This window comes from Hyperolius riggenbachi, chromosome 3, assembly GCF_040937935.1.
Source record: "Hyperolius riggenbachi isolate aHypRig1 chromosome 3, aHypRig1.pri, whole genome shotgun sequence".
Classification (NCBI taxonomy): Eukaryota; Metazoa; Chordata; class Amphibia; order Anura; family Hyperoliidae; genus Hyperolius; species Hyperolius riggenbachi.
The window spans coordinates 122,553,552-122,574,772 of record NC_090648.1 but is presented as its reverse complement, the minus strand read 5'-3'; the positions used below and the strand labels follow the sequence as shown (position 1 = coordinate 122,574,772).

General features: G+C 41.5%; 2 protein-coding genes across 2 annotated transcripts in view; both read left to right on the top strand.

Annotated features, from left to right (window-relative positions):
• Positions 1-392: 392 nt before the first annotated feature.
• Positions 393-13,420, top strand: LOC137561122 (interleukin-1 beta-like). The gene is made up of 7 exons (XM_068272377.1): positions 393-528; positions 660-714; positions 1,417-1,462; positions 2,985-3,204; positions 4,308-4,487; positions 6,331-6,473; positions 12,723-13,420. Exons 2-7 carry the CDS (start codon positions 668-670, stop codon positions 12,933-12,935), a joined length of 849 nt encoding a protein of 282 aa, XP_068128478.1. The 5' UTR covers positions 393-528; positions 660-667; the 3' UTR covers positions 12,936-13,420.
• A 7,361-nt stretch (positions 13,421-20,781) lies between these two features.
• The window catches only part of LOC137562213 (interleukin-1 beta-like), a 28,232-nt gene continuing 27,792 nt past the window's right edge, over positions 20,782-21,221 (top strand). The window contains exon 1 of the mRNA XM_068273546.1: positions 20,782-20,787. Coding sequence (XP_068129647.1) covers positions 20,782-20,787 — 6 coding nt within the window. The remainder of the gene's footprint in view (positions 20,788-21,221) is intronic.

Here is a 21,221-nt window from a genome sequence, read left to right as displayed (position 1 = left end):
GAAGCAACATGTAGCTTCCAGGGGCTCCTTGAACGCCAGTGAAAATCGGGACCCAAACGCCGCGTTTGTGCAAACGCGCGTAAAAGCTTAGTACAAACGCTCCCATTCACTTGAATGGGAGCGTTTAACGCCAAGCTCCGAACGCTGGCAGTAAACGCTCTGCAAACGTCCGTCTGAACCAGCCCTTATACTCCAAGCCAGCCCTGTTTATTGTCCTGTCAATCAGTTATACTGAGAATGAGGAAAGTCCGCTGATTGCAGTAAAGTATTTCATGCACTAAAAGCCACACCCTGGAAAATAATTTCCAACCCAGAGCATAGCAGTTCGTGTAGTAGCAAGAGTGTACAGCTGTGAGGAAGGAAGATGTGAAATCCCTGCATTGCTCAAACATCCGGATGTCATGACTCAACTCATCTATAAAATCAGCTGAACGGAGACAGCAAGCCAGAGTCATCAGCACAAGTCCTCAGATAACGTTCCTGCAACACAGGACAACTAATCTCCCCGTTCATTAGTTTCATTGAAAGGTATGTGCTTAATGATTTTCTATTGTTGAATTATTTGCTATAAAAAAAAGAGAAAGCAAACATTTTTGTATCAGTTATAATCATGATTGCATTTAATAATTGTAAACATTTCTCCTACTTTCTCTCTACAGAAATAACAATGGCAGAGGTTCCTGAATTCAATGACATCTCAATGGACATTTACAGGTAAGGACAATGACATTTCTGGAAACAAATACAAAAATAAAGGATGCTAAGACATCTGCAGATAAGCAACAAAAATCAGTGGCTGAAACTAATAATTAGAAATTATATAGTTGCTGAATATCCATAGCAACATCAGATTATGATTCTCGTGGCTGCAGGCAGCGGAGGACGGCGGCGTAGGAGCGATCGGAGCATATGGGGCTGGAGGAAGCCCCAGGTATGTATAAAATCTTTATTTTTTTCATCTATGGTTCCCTTTAAGTTCCATACCCATGGACAGATAACGTCTCTGTCATTTTGATAGACGTCCGTCATTTTGACAGATGATCGTTCGTTTTCCGCAATATTGTGTAACTGTCATTTAATGAAAATTTGTTAAACGTTGGTTTAAGACAGCCAAAGAATCGTGATGATCATTGGTTTTGAAAACAGTCATGATCAATTACATCGCTAACGATAGTTAAAATTTTCGCTAACTTCAATGGACTTTAGCAAAAACGTTGTGATTGTTCACCTGTTACGATTTTGAAAGATAGATCGGGGACTGATCATTTGTCAGTGGAGTTCTCTGATCTGATCTTTCTGTGGGTACTTAGCTTCAACCTCACCACCACAAACAAACACAGATTAGCGAAATTTATTTTACAATATGATTGTCTTCATCTTCAAAAAAAAAATATATTTTTGTCTTTTTTTGTTTAGTGAAATGGAAGAAGAATTTTATGCAGACTACTCTTGTAAAATTAAGGTAAGCTACAACTGAAAAACAATTTATTTTTCATTTTTCTCAACAGTATTATTGCTATAATAATGAGGCAAAGCAGATGCTGTGATCAGTGTGCACTTGCCTCTTCCACATTATATGCAGTGATTGGTGTGATTTGCCTTCTTAAGACAAAAGGTACCTTCGATAATTCCGTTTTAAGAAGGTAAATTACACCAAGTATTGCTTTTTAGTAGAAGGGCTTTTCAGTCTCTTTTAGTCCCCTATATTTTCCTAGTGGCTTGGGTCAACGAGCTGCTTGATTACTACAGTATATGCAGTAGATTATGGAGCAAAATGTGCTCTGACTAGTTGAGAAAAGTTATAATTCCTCTATTAGTCAATAAACTGTTCTCCTAAGTTTTCTCACAGTGGCCCATATGCAATTAACTATTTCTTCTAGAATAACGTTTTAGCACTTTGCAACTGAATTAGTGCCAATAAACAGATAAAAAAGTTATTTTATACAGAAGATGAAAAATGATCTCCTAATAGAAAACTTGGGAGAAAAGAGTAATTGGATAAGGGCCTTTTTCTCATGTTTTTTTCCTAGCAAGTGAAAAAATACTGAAAAAAAGGAAAGAAAAGGAACATAAAACTTACATTAATTAGGGACCATATTTTTTGAAGTACCACTTGCTTAGTAAAATTTATTTATTAATAAGTTGCAGAAAAAAGAAATATCTTGGCCCATATGCAATTTACTTTTTCTCCTTAGTTTTCTCTGAAGTGATATTTTAAAAATTGCCAATAAAAGGCCCTTTCCGCCAACAGCAAGCAAGAAAACACTCAGAATAATTTTGACAGCGCTTTTCAGCTCTCAATTAAAAGATTGCCAAAAAGTAGATTAAAAAGGTCTGTCAAAATTATTCTTATTTTCTTGCTTGCTGGCGCTTAAATGGCATTTTATTGATAAGGTTTAAAAACATCACCTAGGAGAAAACTTGTCCCTTATTATCTCCTCAAGGGAAAACTTTGTTGAATAAGGGCTAAAATTTATTTTTATGAACTTGTGATAAAAAAAAAAATCCTAATTCAGTGTGTTAATACTTGTGAAACTCAAAAAATTAGAATACCGTGCAAAAGTCCAGTTATTTCAGTAATTCAACGTAAAAGGTGAAACTAATATATGAAATAGACTCATTTCATGCAAAGCGAGATGTTTCAAGCCTTTATTTGTTATAATGTTGATGATTATTGCTTACGAAAGCCCCAAAATCAAAATCTATTGTGAAAATGTTCAATATTCTAGGCTCAAAGTGTCAAAATATTCCTTCCAAATATACCTTCCAAAATATATCATTATTACTGTAGGAAGAGCTACAGTATTTTATCTTTAGTCTTTCTGGAAGGTCATTGATATGGGTGTATGATTAACTATAACTAAAGTGAATTTGTTGAAAGCATTTTATTCTGTATCGCTATTTTTAATTTAAAAAGTTTTTTTTAAAACACAACAAAATCTTATCAGATATCAAAAGTATGCTAAAAATTGCATTTTTTACAGAGTAATGTGAGCCATTTGGAGTGGAAATCTTGCAATACTGATTTTTCAGCCTGCAAATCTGACACACTACGGGGCATAAAGAAGCCAAGCAAATCTGCACAAGCCTTTAAAAAGGCAATCATGCTTGTCGTAGTTGTGGAAAAGCTGAAGGCAAGAAACTATTTTGAGAGCCAATGCATTTTTGATGATCATGATCTGCTGGACCACATCCTAGTAGAGGGTAAGATTTCATTGTCAATATTTTTTTTAAAAAAAAACCTTTTTAAACTTTTATATCCGCTGTTGACAAACAGGCATCTCAGCTTTTATCACCATTATAACTACAAATCGTATCACTTAAACTCATACCTGCATCTTTTTGCAAAACCACTTTTATTGCTACTTACACTTATTAAAGTGGGCCTTAACTCTCTGCTCTAAAAGATATGCAATGGCGTAATAACCTTTAAAGAAAAAAACATTTATTTGTATTAACTTATAGATCTCCTACAATATACCTGCAGCATTTACTTCCTGGAATTCCTGGGAGCACAGAAAGGGTTAACCTCCAGTGTTTACATATTAGCACAAAACAAGGGCACATCACGGTACAGCACAAACACAGCTCACAGCACTGATTTACACTAGCTGAATACTTGCTGATATCAGCTAATTACACAGGCTGATATCTCTAAACACACAAAGTCAATTCCTCAGCAAGTAAATGTGTTTTCCTTGCCTGCTGTGCAAGAGTTCAGATCTGCTTTAAAATGTCTTTATTTAAACATATATTTTAAAGGGAAGGTTCAGGGATGCTGTGAAAAAAATAAAAATCCAAATCCACTTACCTGGGGCTTCCTCCAGCCCGTGGCAGGCAGGAGGTGCCCTCGTAGTTCTGAGCCTGCGCAGTACAGCCCGGAGGACGTCCGATGACGTCAGCGCGCACCAGTGAGCCGCACATTGGAGCGCAGAAGAGCCCGACCTGGCAGCCGGCCTGGCCAGGTCGGGCGCGCCACCGGAGGAGACCGGGAGCCTGCGGAGCCGCGATGAGGGCACCTCCTGCCTGCCACGGGCTGGAGGAAGCCCCAGGTAAGTGGATTTGGATTTTTGTTTTTTTCACAGCGTCCCTGAACCTTCCCTTTAAATAAATTATTTTAAAAGCACTTACAGCAAATGCAATATGTCTGTGTGCAACATAAATGCAAGTACATGTTTTAGAATATAACACATTAGAATGTCAGATAATATGTAATACATTTAGAAATATACTCAGGAGATTATAGTAACTTAGTGTGTAAATCAGTAAACCTGGCTAACATGCTTATTCTTTTTTTCTTATATTAGAAGACATTTCCTTCAATAGAGTGGAAGCAGCAGATTTGGCCCCAACCAAATTCCGCTACCATAGCACCACTGTACACATTGTTCGGGACCGCAGACAGAAATGCCTGACTCTGCAAGAATACCAAGGCAATGCCCACCTGGTGGCTTTGTTCCTGCAGGGACAGAATCTTGAAAAAGAAGGTATGTTGTCATTAGTAATCCACATGCAAAGTTATCTTTGTGATTGTTTTTATTTATCTTGCACACTGTTACAATATCTGATAAGGAACATGAGATAGCTTGATAAAAGTGACTATAAAGGGGCCCATACACTCAGCCGATTTTTGGCCTGATCAATCGATCAAAATCGATCGATTGCAAATCGATTGACCAATCGATCGATTTGCGGCCAATTTTGATCGATTTCAATCGATCTGGCAGGCTAGAAAATCTAGGTCGATCCGTTGAGATTGCTTATCATTTTGCATTGGCTCTAATGGAAATCTGATGGCAAAAAAATGTCATCAGATCGATTTTTAATAGATTTCAAACTGAAATCTACTGGAAATCTGTTCCTAGTAAAAAATGATCCTAAACACATCAGATAGCTCAGAAATCTATCTGATGATCTATCTGCTGCTAATCTAACGAGTGTATGGCCACCTTAAGGCTGCCATTTCAGATGCAGCTCCTTTAGGGACATACAGCCTAAGGGTACTTTTCCACTATGAGTGTTTGCGATGCTGAATCGCAAAATCGCAAATAGCTAGTGATTTTTAAATCGCTAGGGTTTGCAAAATAACATAGGAATCGCGGTAGGTACCGTATTTTTTTTTTCAAAAGCTCGATCGTGCCTCGGATCGATTTTTACCACGATTTTGCAATGTAATGCATTGCATATGCAAAATTGCAACTGCATAAAAAATGAGTGACTTGCGCAATCATTAACGTTTAGCAACTGCGATTGCGATACCTAGTGGAAAAGGGCCCTCATAGTCACTTTCATCCGCATCTGTATAGCTTTGCTGTGCCATGCCTGGCTATAAGGATCCGGATGCATGTTGTGGAAAACTACAGCACACATAAATTATCCCTGCACATGATTCGGATGCAGCCTATTGATTTCAAAAGGCTGCAATTCCACATCCGCAATCACTTGTGGAAAATGGCCGGCATTCGCTCTTAGTGGAAATCGGCCATAAAACTTTTTTTCAAAGTGAAAACTGAGTTCTATGTACAATCATTGCAGAAGTCTACCCCTGCCCCACAGTAGTGTTTTGAATAACACGCAGGCTGCTTTCAAACAGTCATTTTTTCAGTCCATAAGATTCTTTTTTGAATTCTCCTGAGTAGAAAAAAAAAGATCTAATACAGAGTATAATTTACTTAAACAAAACTGTAACAAAAACAAAAAACAGCCCGGGGGGGGGGGGGGGGGGGTATTTACCTCGGAAGGGGGAAGTCTCTGGAAGCTGATGAAGCTTCCCCCATCCTCCTCTGTCACTTGGGTTCCAGCGCTGGCAGCCCCTGAACACCAGGGAGGTAAACATTTACCTACTGCGATCCTGCGCAGGCAGAGTAGTGGCTTTTCAATCGGGCTCAGGCGGATATCGCTCATGCCTGCACAGTAGAGTGGACCCAATTGGGCTCTGTTGTTTCCGCCTGAGCCTGATTGGAAAGCCACTACTGCACCTGTGCAGGATTTGCAGAAGGTAAATATTACAGCTGCTATTGCGCTGGATCCCTCGGAGGATGGGAGTTAAGTATCCCTCGGGGGAGTGGGGGGTTGTTACAGATTCTCTTAAGGCTAAATTAACCCTTCTAAAAGAAATCCTGTCTAGTTGTCCTGGATCACTTGTGCTTTCCAGTGTTCTTTAATTTTCCCCATCCTTACTAGATTACACTCATAGCAGTATTTATATTATTGATGTCATGGAGATAATTAAGCTAAAGTGATAGACTAAAATCTTCCTTACCTATGAGCTGTAAACCTTCTTTTAAAATAAGAATGGATGTTTAATTTGCCTCTCTTTTTACCTTTCAGCAAAGATAAATATGGGTGCCTACATTGCCTCAAATGTTGATGGACAGAGACGCCCAGTCACACTGGGTATTGCAGGCCGCAGCCTCTACTTGTCTTGTGCAGCTGAGGAAGGAAACCAAAGCATGCCAGTCTTATCTGTCATGGTAAGTGCTTGCTGCTGGCTTTGATTGTTATCAGGGACATGGATGAATCACTATTCAGAAAGCTGTGAAGGAAACAGTAATCGCTTTGAAATACAACAGATTATTATGGCAATGCATTTATCATGTAACTTTAATGAGATGTAACATATTGGAATTGTCTGTGAGAAGCCCAACATTGACTTCAAATTACACTGGAGATACAATCTTAGTTGGAAGGCTATATAATCTAGCTTCTTAGTGCGCAGCAATGTAGAATGCAGAAGAAACAGATATTAATCAGGCCGCATGGCTAATTGCTCTTGGCTCCAACACCAAGAACAACAAACAAGTTTTATTAACAGCTTTTCAGAATTAGAAGTAGACTTTGCTGCTTTAACACTGCAACCCTGTGGTTATATCTGGTAATGCAGAGATATGGACATAATAGACTGTTGTTGCTAAATACACATTCAAATATCAGCATGGATATGCAAAAGATTCTCTACTTTGGGATCTTCTGAAAACTACAACAGAGGACACTTTGCATATGTCTGCAAGATTACTCCTAGATTATCCTTGCAGAGATAATTAAAGAGAGGTAAAGAAAATGTTTTAAATAAAACTTTAAAGTCACCTTTAAAGTACACCTGAACTGAGAAGGATATGGAGGCCGTCAAATAAATTTCCTTTTAAACAATACCAATTGTTTAAAATGGTTTAGCTGCAGCAGTGTCTGAATCACACAACTCAGATAAGCATGCAACTAATCTAAGCTGGCGTCAGTCAGAAACACATGTTCTGCATGCTTATTCTGGGTCTATGGCTAAAAATATTAAAGCTAGAGGATCATCAGGACAGTCAGGCAATGTGCAATGTTTAAAAGGAAATGAATATGGCAGCCTCCATATGTCTCTCACCTCAGGTGTCCTTTAAGGAGTACCGGAACTGGCATATGTGACATGATGAGATCACCATGTGTATACAGTCCCAAGCCTACATAAAACTAGGCTGTGTCCCTTATTGTAGCTTATCTCATTGTAACGTTTAGGCTGGATTCAGTGGCCATTTGCATTACACACGCGCTAAAATGGGTGTGAACTGCAGTGGAGACTGGACATAGACTTTAATACAAAGCCTGCATGCAGGTAGAATAACATGATCAGTTACAATGCAGTACTGTGAACAGCCCCATAGAATTGCATGGGCAGTGAGCTGGCATGCAGAATTTTTCTGTTTCAGGGTTCTGTCCTATCTAACTTCCATCAGACTAAAGCGGTGTAAAAATACAAACGCAAATTGTATTTCCTGGCAGGATCAAACCAGTGCTGGTCGTAATGGAGAAAGCTACGCTTACGGATCATTACGCGTAATTTTACGCTATTACGCATTACGAAATTACGCTTACGGCATAGACAGTAAATTTCGGTACATGTCCGTAATTACGCATAGCACTTACGCAATTACGCGTAAGTATACCGTAGTGCAGGTTATTACGTTGTAGGCTTACGCGTAAAATCCTGCTAGCAATTAACCATTTACCGCCATCCTAACGTATTAAAACGTCATGCTTACCGCTATTAACAGCAACATGACGTTTTAATACGTCGCGCATTCCCGCCGCTGCTACCGCCGTGTGTCCGCCGCTACCGCCGCCATTACCGTCGGGATCCCGTGCTGGGCGATTGGGGAAGAGGACTGAACAGTCCTCTACCCAATCGCAGTGCCTGGAGTGAATGGACGTGACCGCGAACAGCGGCTACGTCCATTCACATAAACAGGAAATGTAACAGTTTAATAAAGTGTGTAAAAAAAAAAAAAAAAAAAAGTGAACACGTCCTATGAGTGTTCACCAGCGCCATCTTGTGGCCAAAAAGTATATTACACTTACAAAATACATACATTTTCAAGTATATACACATCATTAATAAAATTACACTTCCAACCCTCCCCCCCAAAAAAAACACTTGTAAAAAAAAAAAATCAGCTTAAAAAAAAAAAAAAAATAGTTGCCTTAGGGACTCAGCTTTTTTTATTCTATATTTTATGGGGGAAAATTAATTTTAATTTATTACATAGGGGCTTGTAATTATGGCCAGAACAAACAGAAAAATAACCACTTATATTTCAAAATAATATACTGTCGCCATACATTGTGGTAGGGACATAATCTAAATGGTTTAATTATCGGGACCACTGGGCAAATAAAACATGTTTGTTTTATCCACAGGAGAATGTTTAATTTTAAAACTATAAAGGCTGAACACTGAGAAATAATGATTTTTTTTCTTTTTTTTTCTGTTTTTCTCATTAAAATGCATTTAGAATAAAAAAATTCTTAGCAAAATGTACTATCCACAGAAAGCCTAATTGGTGGCGAAAAAAACGAGGTATAGATCATTTTCTTGTGATAAGTAGTAATAAAGTTATTAGGGAATAAAAGGGAGGAGCGCTGACAACTGAAAATTGCTCTGGTCCGTTAGGATAAAAACCCTTGGGGGTGAACTGGTTAATGCGTAAGGTCATGCTGCCAAGCGGAAAAGTTGACGCATGGATCAATGTTAGGTAGCCGCCGACTTTAAGGGTTAATAGCAAAGCCCCCTTAAGTGCTAAGAGCCTCAAATTTGGAGAATATATTAAGGAGATCAGAAGGAATAAGAGGAAAAATTTTTTTTTCAAAAAGACCTTATAGTTTTTGAGAAAATCGATGTTAAAGTTTCAAAGGAAAAATATATACATTTAAAAACCCGCCGACTTTAACGGTTAATAGCAAAGCCTGCTTAAAATTTAGGAACACCAAATTCACAGGGGATATTAAGGGGATCAGTGGGAATAAGAGGAAAAAATTTTTTTTCAAAAAGACCTTATAGTTTTTGAGAAAATCGATTTTTAAGTTTCAAGGGCGAAAATGTCTTTTAAATGCGGAAAATGTCAGTTTTTTTTGCACAGGTAACAATAGTGTTTTATTTTCATAGATTCCCCCAAGTGGGAAGAGTTTTACTTACTTCGTTCTGAGTGTGGGAAATATTAAAAAAAAACGACGTGGGGTCCCCCCTCCCAGACCTCTTTAACCCCTTGTCCCCCATGCAGACTGGGATAGCCAGAATGCGGAGCACCGGCCGCGTGGGGCTCCGCACCCTGACTATACCAGCCCGCATGGTCCATGGATTGGGGGGTCTCGGAAGGGGAGGGGCAGCCAAGCTTTCCCCTCCCCCTCCGAGCCCTTGTCCAATCCAAGGACAAGGGGCTCTTCTCCACCTCCGATGGGCGGTGGAGGTGGAGGCCGCGATTTCCTGGGGAGGGGTTCATGGTGGCATCTGGGAGTCCCCTTTAAAAAGGGGTCCCCCAGATGCCCACCCCCCTCCCAGGAGAAATGAGTATAGAGGTACTTGTAGTACCCCTTACCCATTTCCTTTAAGAGTTAAAAGTAAATAAACACACAAACACATAGAAAAAGTATTTTAATTGAACAAAAAACATAACCACGAAAAAAGTCCTTTAATATTCTTAATTAACCATTAATACTTACCTGTCCCTTTAAAAGCCAGTTCCCACGCAATATCCTCGGAAATATACTAATCAGTTACAATGTAACAAAGTTATTCAATGTAACAACTTTGTTACATTGTAACACCACCGCACCCGACGTCACTCACCGCCGCCGCCGCCGCCACGTCTGCGCTGCAGGACCCGACAGATTATAGCTCAGAGCTCTCTAAGCATCTTTGTATTTGGGCTCCAAGGAGCCCCATTGGTCCTTAGCAGACCAATGGGGTTCCTTCTGATTTGAAGGAACCCCATTGGTCTGCTAAGGACCAATGGGGCTCCTTGGAGCCCAAATACAAAGATGCTTTGGAGAGCTCTGAGCTAATATAGCTCAGAGCTCTTTCGGGTGAAGGGACGCTAAGTCCCCGCCGGCTCCGCTGCCCTCCCCGCCTCTCCCACATGTCACCTATATACATGCTGGCACCCATGGGTGCCAGCATGTATATGGGTGACAGGTGTGGGCGGAGTGGACGGCGGGAGCCGGCGGGGACTTAGTGTGTATGCGGCGGCCGGCGGGTGAGAGGCGAGTGACGTCGGGTGCGGTGGTGTTACAAAGTAACAAAGTTGTTACATTGAATAACTTTGTTACATTGTAACTGATTAGTATATTTCCGAGGATATTGCGTGGGAACTGGCTTTTAAAGGGACAGGTAAGTATTAATGGTTAATTAAGAATATTAAAGGACTTTTTTCGTGGTTATGTTTTTTGTTCAATTAAAATACTTTTTCTATGTGTTTGTGTGTTTATTTACTTTTAACTCTTAAAGGAAATGGGTAAGGGGTACTACAAGTACCTCTATACTCATTTCTCCTGGGAGGGGGGTGGGCATCTGGGGGACCCCTTTTTAAAGGGGACTCCCAGATGCCACCATGAACCCCTCCCCAGGAAATCGCGGCCTCCACCTCCACCGCCCATCGGAGGTGGAGAAGAGCCCCTTGTCCTTGGATTGGACAAAGGCTCGGAGGGGGAGGGGAAAGCTTGGCTGCCCCTCCCCTTCCGAGACCCCCCAATCCATGGACCATGCGGGCTGGTATAGTCAGGGTGCGGAGCCCCACGCGGCCGGTGCTCCGCATTCTGGCTATCCCAGTCTGCATGGGGGACAAGGGGTTAAAGAGGTCTGGGAGGGGGGACCCCACGTCGTTTTTTTTTAATATTTCCCACACTCAGAACGAAGTAAGTAAAACTCTTCCCACTTGGGGGAATCTATGAAAATAAAACACTATTGTTACCTGTGCAAAAAAAACTGACATTTTCCGCATTTAAAAGACATTTTCGCCCTTGAAACTTAAAAATCGATTTTCTCAAAAACTATAAGGTCTTTTTGAAAAAAAATTTTTTCCTCTTATTCCCACTGATCCCCTTAATATCCCCTGTGAATTTGGTGTTCCTAAATTTTAAGCAGGCTTTGCTATTAACCGTTAAAGTCGGCGGGTTTTTAAATGTATATATTTTTCCTTTGAAACTTTAACATCGATTTTCTCAAAAACTATAAGGTCTTTTTGAAAAAAAAATTTTTCCTCTTATTCCTTCTGATCTCCTTAATATATTCTCCAAATTTGAGGCTCTTAGCACTTAAGGGGGCTTTGCTATTAACCCTTAAAGTCGGCGGCTTTTTTATATTATACGGGAGCGTAATATTACGCGATTACGGCAGACTGTGTAATTTCAATGGGAGTTTACTGTCTTACGCGTAATTTGTTACGCGTAAAACGTAACCCTGCGATCTACGCGTAATTAATTACGCGTAATACCGTAACCTTACACGTAACGCTTACGGTGCATTTGTAGTGAATTACGATGCGTAATTACGCTAATGCGTAATTTCGGCCCAGCACTGGATCAAACACAATCTTGTTAGTAAAATGGCAGGACCCAAATGTTGTACTAACATATTGCTAGGCAATAGCCCAGTGAGACGTCCTGTATGGAGGGGGAGGGCAGTGTAGTGGGCACGATGAAGCAGTTTCCACTTTCCAAAGGCGAGGTAAGGAGGGAACAAAGGACTCGGTTGCTGATTGATGCTTAAAGGGAAGGTCCGAGTTGATTAAAAAACAAAAATCTACTTACCTGGGGCTTCCTCCAGCCTCCTGTGCCCTCGCCACAGCTCTGCACCCCGCCGGTGGCCTGGGGTCCTCTCCGGTGCAAAATGCCTACTGCGCTTCAGCGTGCGGCTCATGGAGTCACGCTGACGTCATCTGGACTGTACTGCGCAGGTGCAGTAGTTCTGTGCCACACACTGGAGCATAAGTAGATGCCGACCTAACGAGGTCGGCATCTACACCTGAGGACACCGGGAGCCACCGGAGCTGCGGCGAGGGTACAGGGCGGCTGCCAGGGGCTGGAGGAAGCCCCAGGTAAGTACATTTTTGTTTTTTAATCACCTCGGACCTTCCCTTTAGAGATCCGGCATGCCAGATCATTAAGCATCCTCAGCAGATCTCTGGGAACACCTGTACTCATGCTGAATTTGTTGGGGTCATCTTGGCCTTAACTCCCAATGGTAACTAATTACAGGCTATAAAACTCTTGCATGGTTATCAAACTCTTGCATCACAGCCCCACCACCTAGTCCCATAATAAAACTTCAGAAGATTGCACACTAGTATGTTATCCCACCCATGTCAAAAGAAGGTGTCAATATTTGACTAATTTGCTTTTAAATGTTCAATCTTTATGGCTGTCTGAGACTCTCATGCTGACTCGTCTCTTTGGTGTCTCTCTAATAGGAGGTCGCAAACATCCGAGAAAAGAAAAATGAGGACTTGTTGCCCTTCATGTTCTACAGAGTAAGAAATGCAGACAGCACCAACACCTTTGAATCAGTGGCTTTCCCCGGCTGGTATATTAGCACATCTCCGGTGGAAAATGAGCAGGTGCGGATGAAGCCACAAGAGGACCAAACGTGTATAAGAGATTTCATGGTGTATGCAAGCTCCTAATCTCCCATGACAACTCCTGCATGTATGTACTGTGTACATTGCCCAACCACGTTTATTCTGTTCCCATGTCTGACACACTTAGAGAAGTGATGATCATGTCTAAAACTCATGCAGAAGCATGTGATTTGTTTGATCAGCTGATAGATTTGCAAAGCTCTGATTTGCTGTGATCACATCCTGCTTTAGCATATGATCATGACTAGCAAATCAGAGACTTACATATCTATCACCTGACCACACTGATCACATGCTTCTCCATGAGTTCTCCTAGACATAACCATCACTATTAGCAGGTGACCTAAAGTGCTACTCTGATGTGACGGAATGACTTTTACTGTTATTACTTTCATAAAGTTCAAATTCTCAGTCAGAGAGAAAGTAAATCTGTTTGGAGTTTTTAAACTCTATTGCATTATTTTACTAACATCTGTATTATTATTTTTTTTATTGCTTTTTTTACACTTTTACTTTTTTTGATTTGTCTTCCATTGGAAATAATATTATATTAATGCTAATATTTATAAAAATGTTATATTTATTTATGTATTTATTTATTGATTGATCATTTTCATTGGCTTGAAAATAATATATTGTTGATTGGAAATTCACAATGAACTGATTATTTTCATGGATATTATGTTTTTTATTTAGTGAAGAAATGTAACAAAAGCAGACTTTTATTGAGACTTTTATTGAGAGATGTGATGTTTACCGTATATCTCAAGAAGATTTAGGCTTTCTTTGGATGGTACTTTTTGCTAAGAATTATTTTATTTTGTATGCACTTTAAAAGGAAAAAAAAAGAAAAAAGTCATTATTTCTCTGTTTTCACCAATTAGAGTTTGAAAATAAACAGTGCCATTGTAGAAAAACACTTCTTATTTATATTTTAATAATCTATTTATCCTCTTTATTTGAATACTGCCACAACTCTCACCATTTTTTAAAGTTAACATGTTGGTAATATACAGGCTTGTGACGTTTGGCTGAAATTTTTCCAACGATTTTGAAAATTAAAATTTTTTACAGTTCTATATTCAGTTTGTCGCTAATTTTGTGTTTAATTGGCAGCAGCCTTAACTTAAAAACACCCCAAAATCTATTCTATCACTTGTCACATTGAAAAATGGTACCCCACATGCTTGACTTTATAGTTCCGAGTACGTATAGCATACTGTTAAACCACTTCACATCTAGACCTTATTACCTCCTTATGGACAGAGCATTTTTGACATTTTAGCTACTGTATGCCCCCGTTTAATCAGCAATGATTTTATCCCTACATATGACACCTAAATGAGATATATATATATAGTTACATAGTTATTGGGTTGAAAAAAGACATACGTCCATCGAGTTCAACTAGAGAACAAAGTGAAACACCATCCTGCTCCCTCACATATCCCTGTTGATATATATATATACAGTGGGTTGCAAAAGTATTTGGCCCCCTTGAAGTTTTCCACATTTTGTCACATTACTGCCACAAACATGCATCAGTTTTATTGGAATTCCACGTGAAAGACCAATACAAAGTGGTGTACATGTGATAAGTGGATCATCGAAAATCATACATCATTCCAACATTTTTTACAAATAAATAACTGCAAAGTGGGATGTGGATAATTATTCGGCCCCCTGAGTCAATACTTTGTAGAACCACCTTTTGTTGCAATTACAGCTGCCAGTCTTTTAGGGTATGTCTCTACCAGCTTTGCACATCTAGAGACTGAAATCCTTGCCCATTCTTCTTTGCAAAACAGCTCCAGCTCAGTCAGATTAGATGGACAGCGTTTGCGAACAGCAGTTTTCAGATCTTGCCACGGCTTCTCGATTGGATTTAGATCTGGACTTTGACTGGGCCATTCTTACACATGGATATGTTTTGTTTTAAACCATTCCATTGTTGCCCTGGCTTTATGTTTAGGGTCATTGTTCTTCTGGAATGTGAACCTCCGCCCCAGTCTCAAGTCTTTTGCAGTCTCCAAGAGGTTTTCTTCCAAGTTTGCCCTGTATTTGGCTCCATCCATCTTCCCATCAACACTGACCATCTTCCCTGTCCCTGCTGAAGAGATGCAGCCCCCGAGCATGATGCTGCCACCACCATATTTGACAGTGGGGATGGTGTGTTCAGAGTGATGTGCAGTGTTAGTTTTTCGCCACACATAGCGTTTTGCATTTTGGCCAAAAAGTTCCATTTTGGTCTCATCTGACCAGAGCACCCTCTTCCACATGGTTGCTGTGTCCCCCACATGGCTTGTGGCAAACTGCAAACGGGACTTTTTATGCTTTCTGTTAACAATGCCTTTCTTCTTGCCACTCTTCCATAAAGGCCAACTTTGTACAGTGCATGACTAATAGTTGTCCTATGGACAGAGTCTCCCACCTGAGCTGTAGATCTCTGCAGCTCGTCCAGAGTCACCATGGGCCTCTTGACTGCATTTCTGATCAGCGCTCTCCTTGTTCGGCCTGTGAGTTTAGGTGGACAGCCTTGTCTTGGTAGGTTTACAGTTGTGCCATACTCCTTCCATTTCTGAATGATCGCTTGAACAGTGCTCCGTGGGATGTTCAAGGCTTTGGAAATCTTTTTGTAGCCTAAGCCTGCATTAAATTTCTCAATAACTTGATCCCTGACCTGTCTTGGACCTGTCTTGTGTGTTCTTTGGACTTCACGGTGTTGTTGCTCCCAATATTCTCTTAGACAACCTCTGAGGCCCTCACAGAGCAGCTGTATTTGTACTGACATTAGATTACACACAGGTGCACTCTATTTAGTCATTAGCACTAATCAGGCAATGTCTATAGGCAACTGACTGCACTCAGATCAAAGGGGGCCGAATAATTATGCACACACCACTTTGCAGTTATTGATTTGTAAAACATGTTTGGAATCATGTATGATTTTAGTTCCACTTCTCATGTGTACACCACTTTGTGTTGGTCTTTCATGTGGAATTCCAATAAAATTGATTCATGTTTGTGGCAGTAATGTGACAAAATGTGGAAAACTTCAAGGGGGCCGAATACTTTTGCAACCCACTGTATATAAATTTTCAAGACAAGGCAGTTTTTTTTCCCAAAAAATGTAAAAACATACGACTTCTCAGTTTTTACCCATTACATCTAAAAATTAGAAGTGCTACTGTAGATAAGAAAACAAAAAAAATTTTTGGGAGGGGGCTATTTCTCCTGTTTATCATGAAACTTAAATTATGTTCCTGTCGCAATTTACGGTGATGATTTTTGATTCTCAAAATAGAGGTGGATCTTTGCTACAGTGTATACTTTACATGCAGTATTATCCCTCCACCCCATATTGAAAGCCAGATGTGCTCCAGTATTACCATGCCCCAGTACAGCTAGCCAAATGGGCTACTTTATTAGCCCCCCAACCCCCCATCATTGATACCTATATGTGCCCCTTTATACCACCCTACACCCTTCAGATAGCCAGATATGCCCCTTTATAAGCCCCCATAGAGAGCCAGATGTGCCCCTTTACCAGTCACCCTTGTAAATAGTCAGGTGTGTGCCTTTATTAGCACCCCAACCCCCTATAGATATACAGATGTGTCCCTTTATCACCCTCCCTCCAGTATAGCCAGATGTATCCCTTTGCCCCCTCATATAGATAGCCAGTTGTGCCCTTTTATAAGCCCCCCCCCCCCCCCCACATAGATTGCTGCATGTGGCACTTTATTAGCCACCCCCCTCATAGATAGCCAGATGTACCCCTTTATTTGCCACCGCCCATTATACATAGATAGGTGAGCCCTTTTATCACCCCCTCAAAGGTAGCCAGGTGTGTGTTCGTGTACATTCCCCCCTCCCCAGGCAGAGATCGGGCAGCAGGAAAGCGTTAGGCAATCAGGATCTCTCAGTGGGTCCTTGTTTCCAGTGACCATTGGGTTACCCTCTGTGCACTACCGATGTCAGCCTCTATGTGCTAAATGAGCTGGGTCATGCCTTGATGATGTTATCAAGCTGGGACCTGATCAGTTCGGCATAGTGAGGCTGACAGCGGTATTGTACAGGGGGCCCTTATTGCCGCTGGAGATGAGGACAGGTAAGAGATCCTTATTAATTGATGTTACATGCTGCCTGATCCCAGCAAAGGAGTAGGTGCCCAGGAGTAGGTGGGGGCCTAGGCCCTGGGGGGTTCATGGTGGCATCTGGAGGTTCCCTTTATGATTTTTATATGAGATATCTGAATGAAAACATCTACACTTAGATCCCTTTATCTCCTCGTTTATTACTTACTGTACACCCATGGATTTCGTTTACTGGCTGTGTAAGAGTCGGCTGGAGATCTGCCGGAGATGTCAACATAAACGCTCGATATACAAACTTATAATATGGGTTGTCACCAGCTGGTAAGCCTTTGCGTTTAATTATGTGTTCTTAATTACTGTTTTGGAACTGGGGATTGGATTAGGCCAGCGCCGAGAATTTGAAATATCTGAATTTGTGGACACTTAGGACTTGTCTTTCTCTTGCCTGCAGCTGCTTAAAGTACTGTATGCTTCTTAGATACGGATGATCCTTGGACTGTGGCACTGATTTTTTAATATTCAAGTAAAAGCACCACCGGAGATTTCAGCTCAGCTGGCACCGCCATAAGTGGTGCTCAGACAGTAATTTTGTCGCCATCAAACGGCAGAGCCCAAATTACTATAAAAAACAGAGTAATTTGGCCACCAGCTATAGCTGGCAGCCAAAATACGTCTTTCCCCCGGGTCCCTGGCAGCCTGGAGGGAAAATAGTAATTAACCACTTGAGAAATGCAGGGCTAAACCCCCCTAGTGACCAGGCCATTTTTAGCAAAATTGGCCACTGCAGCTTTAAGGCCAAGCTGCAGGGCCGCACAACTCAGCACACAAGTGATTCCCCCCTCCTTTTCTCCCCACCAACAGAGCTCTCTGTTGGTGGGGTCTGATCGCTCCCCCCATGTTTATTTTTTTTTAAATAAATATTATTGTTTGTCGTTTTTGTTTAAAAACCCCTGTTTCTTTAACACCCTTCCCTCCCTCCCTCCCTCCCTCCCCACAGCCAGCCAATTATGGCGATCGGCTGTCATAGGCTTCTGCCTATGACAGCCGATCGCTCTCTTGTCCCCCAGGGGGACAGCCGTATCACACGGCTGTCCCCAGTGCAGCGCTGCTGCTCATCGCAGCGCTGCACCTAGTAAATAGACGGCGTGATCGCCGTCTAACAGTCTCCCGAGCGGCAATAGCCGCTCGGAGACTGAAGGCGGGGCGGAGCTCTGCCCTCCGAGCATGAGATGCGCGCGCACCATGCACACGATCTCATGCAAAACAGAGCCCCAGGACTTTACGACAATTGGCGTTAGGCGGTCCTGGGGCTGCCGCCGCGGCCACGCCTACTGGCGTGACGCGGCGGCAGAAGGTTAATGCAGCCGATACTTGTGCAGGAGGGGGTGAGCCGCTTTTCAGCTTCACCCTATGCCAAAATTTCCCAGCGGCTTAATTATATGTACATGATATGTTACATCTTATCAATAAAATGCCTTTTAAGCTACCAGCAGAAACATACATAGAAAGGCAATACTATTACACCAAACAGCACCCACTGTTAATTACAGCACCAGTCAGCCAATTAAAAGACACAGTATATGTCCAACTCTGCAGTAGTGATATATGCAGTGGCTGAACTGAATTCACTGTCTCCCCTATGCTAGAAGGAGACCTTCAGTTCCACATTGTAACGTGGTAGTCGGGGCAGCGCGAGAGTTGCATTATCCATAAAATGCTAAAAGCTTCAAGTGAGCAATATACATCATCGGGACATAACTACAAATCATGGGATCCCCCAGCAAAACTCTGATGGGGTCCCCCAATGATTACCCCCTTGCCTACCCCTGGTGACCCTCACAGCCTGAGGGCCCATCTTGCAAGAATAATAACACAGTGTGGACATCGTATTCTTCACACCCATAACAAGTGTTGCCACTAAAAAACACCTGATCTAAAAGACTGACTTCTGCATCAGAGGGAGTGAAGTAGTAGTTGGGGCCTCCTTACAGCTCTGGCCCCCCTGCAGTTGCAGTGCTGCTCCCCTGTAGCTGCTCCCCTGTAGTTACGCCCCGGTACTGCTGATCTGGACGCATACTGTGTCTTTTAATTGGCTGACTGGCTGTGCTCTGCAGACCAGATTCATTGAAAGTGCTGTTTGGTGCATTAGCATTGACTTTCCATGTGTGTTTTTGAATTTAAATCGGGTAGTAGTGGTTGGTGGTTTCTCTGGTGGTGAGGGCGCTGTGAAGAGCCACCCATTCTACCCCCTGAGGTGTAATGTGTGGTTGGGGGCAGTGTTGGACTGGGAGCTGGAAAAGCTGAGAAAATCCACTTGCTGGCCAAGCAGCAGTAATCAGGTGTTGCTGCTCACAGTGTAGACTTGCTGCAGGTTTCTACTGGGAATGATAACACAGGGTTTCTGCTGCTTGGCCAGCAGGTGGATTTCCTCAGTTTTTCCACCTTCCAGTCCGACATTCGTTGAGGGTCGCAAGTGTAGCGTGCGATTGTGGGTTCTTCCCCCCTCATATTGCTCACCTGTATTTAAAGGTGAGCAATATGATGAATAGAAAACACCCAGAATAACTTTGTACTTGTTCACCTACTTTTTGGTACTGTTTCAATTGTAGAGTGCTGAAAAGGTGTTTTAAACAGAAGATGAAAATTATCTCCTAGGATAAAACTTAGGAAAAAAAGTGAATTGGATTGGGCCCATAACGTCTTTTAAGCCACCAGGAAGCAAAAACATTTATTTTGTGTCAGCTTTCCCTCCCTATCTTTACTTTAGATAAATTGCTGACTAAATTTGTTGCGAGAATATGATTGCCATAATCAGTGACTCATTTGAAGCCAAAAGATACTACTGTATGAGCATTGGGCAGCACGGTGGCGTAGTGGTTAGCTCTCTCGCCTTGCAGCGCTGGGTCTCCGGTTCGAATCCCAGCCAGGGCACTATCTGCAAAGAGTTTGTATGTTCTCTCCGTGTCTGTGTGGGTTCCCTCCGGGCACTCCGGTTTCCTCCCACATTCCAAAAACATACGGATAAGTTAATTGGCTCTCCCTAAAATTGGCCCTAGACTACAGTACTTACACTACATAATATAGACATATGGCAATGGTAGGGATTAGATTGTGAGCTCCTTTGAGGGACAGTTAGTGACAATATATATATATATATACACTGTACAGCGCTGCGTAATATGTCGGCGCTATATAAATACTAAATAATAATAATAATAATACAGTGAACATGCTGGACTGGATTTACTCCACTCAGTGGCGTAGCTAAGGAGCTGTGGGCCCCGATGCAAGTTTTACATTGGGGCCCCCACAAGCACTCTATACATAACAATTGATACGGCGCACCAAAACCTGCCAATGGCAACTACAGTGTCAGAGGTGCAAGAATGGGATGGGGAATAGTTTGTTAATGATTACCACTATTCAAAGTATATATAGAAGTGATTATTATGAGCACAGGACCAATAGAGAGCTAATACTGAAGTTGAGGGAGGGCCCTTGGAGTCCTTCTGGCCCAAGGGCCCCGATGCAGTCGCAACCTCTGCACCCCCTGTTGCTACGTGCCTCACTCCACTGTTTGATGTCTGAATTTGGAGATAAAAATTATCATGTTGACAGGTTGGGATGAAAGTATAGATATGAATCTGATTATTGACATTCTCAAGGAAATCCAGACATCATTGATTTAACAGACTAGAGCTGGATGTAAGCCTAGTAGAAGAGTGGATCTCATGTCCTCCCAATATACTATGTAATCACTTCTCTATTGTCTCTCACTCTTATTTTGAAGTGCAATGAAGGTAAAAGAAGAGCCCTGGTGGTTGATAAGAGTTTAAAACCAGTTTAAATACGAAAAGAAATTGAGGTGGCTTACCTCAGTGATGAAAAATCCTTGTAGTAACAAAATATTTTATTAGTAATAGCACAGGCAATGCGTTTCATGGGTCTGAGCCCGCTTCCTCAGGCCAATAACAGTGCCTACAGCAGCAAGAAGAAACTCCTCAATATACTGATATCTCAGAATAATATGACATTCATTCATGACAGAAACATATTAACATTATTATTATTACATTACTAAGTTTGCTTATGAACTTCAAATCTTGTTTATATAATAGTGATTTAACAATATAATCTCAATCAGGTCAATTAGTATATATAGAGACACTGAATATGTATATCATATTAGAATAAATATTAGAATAAATATACGGTTCTTGTCCCAATTTTATTA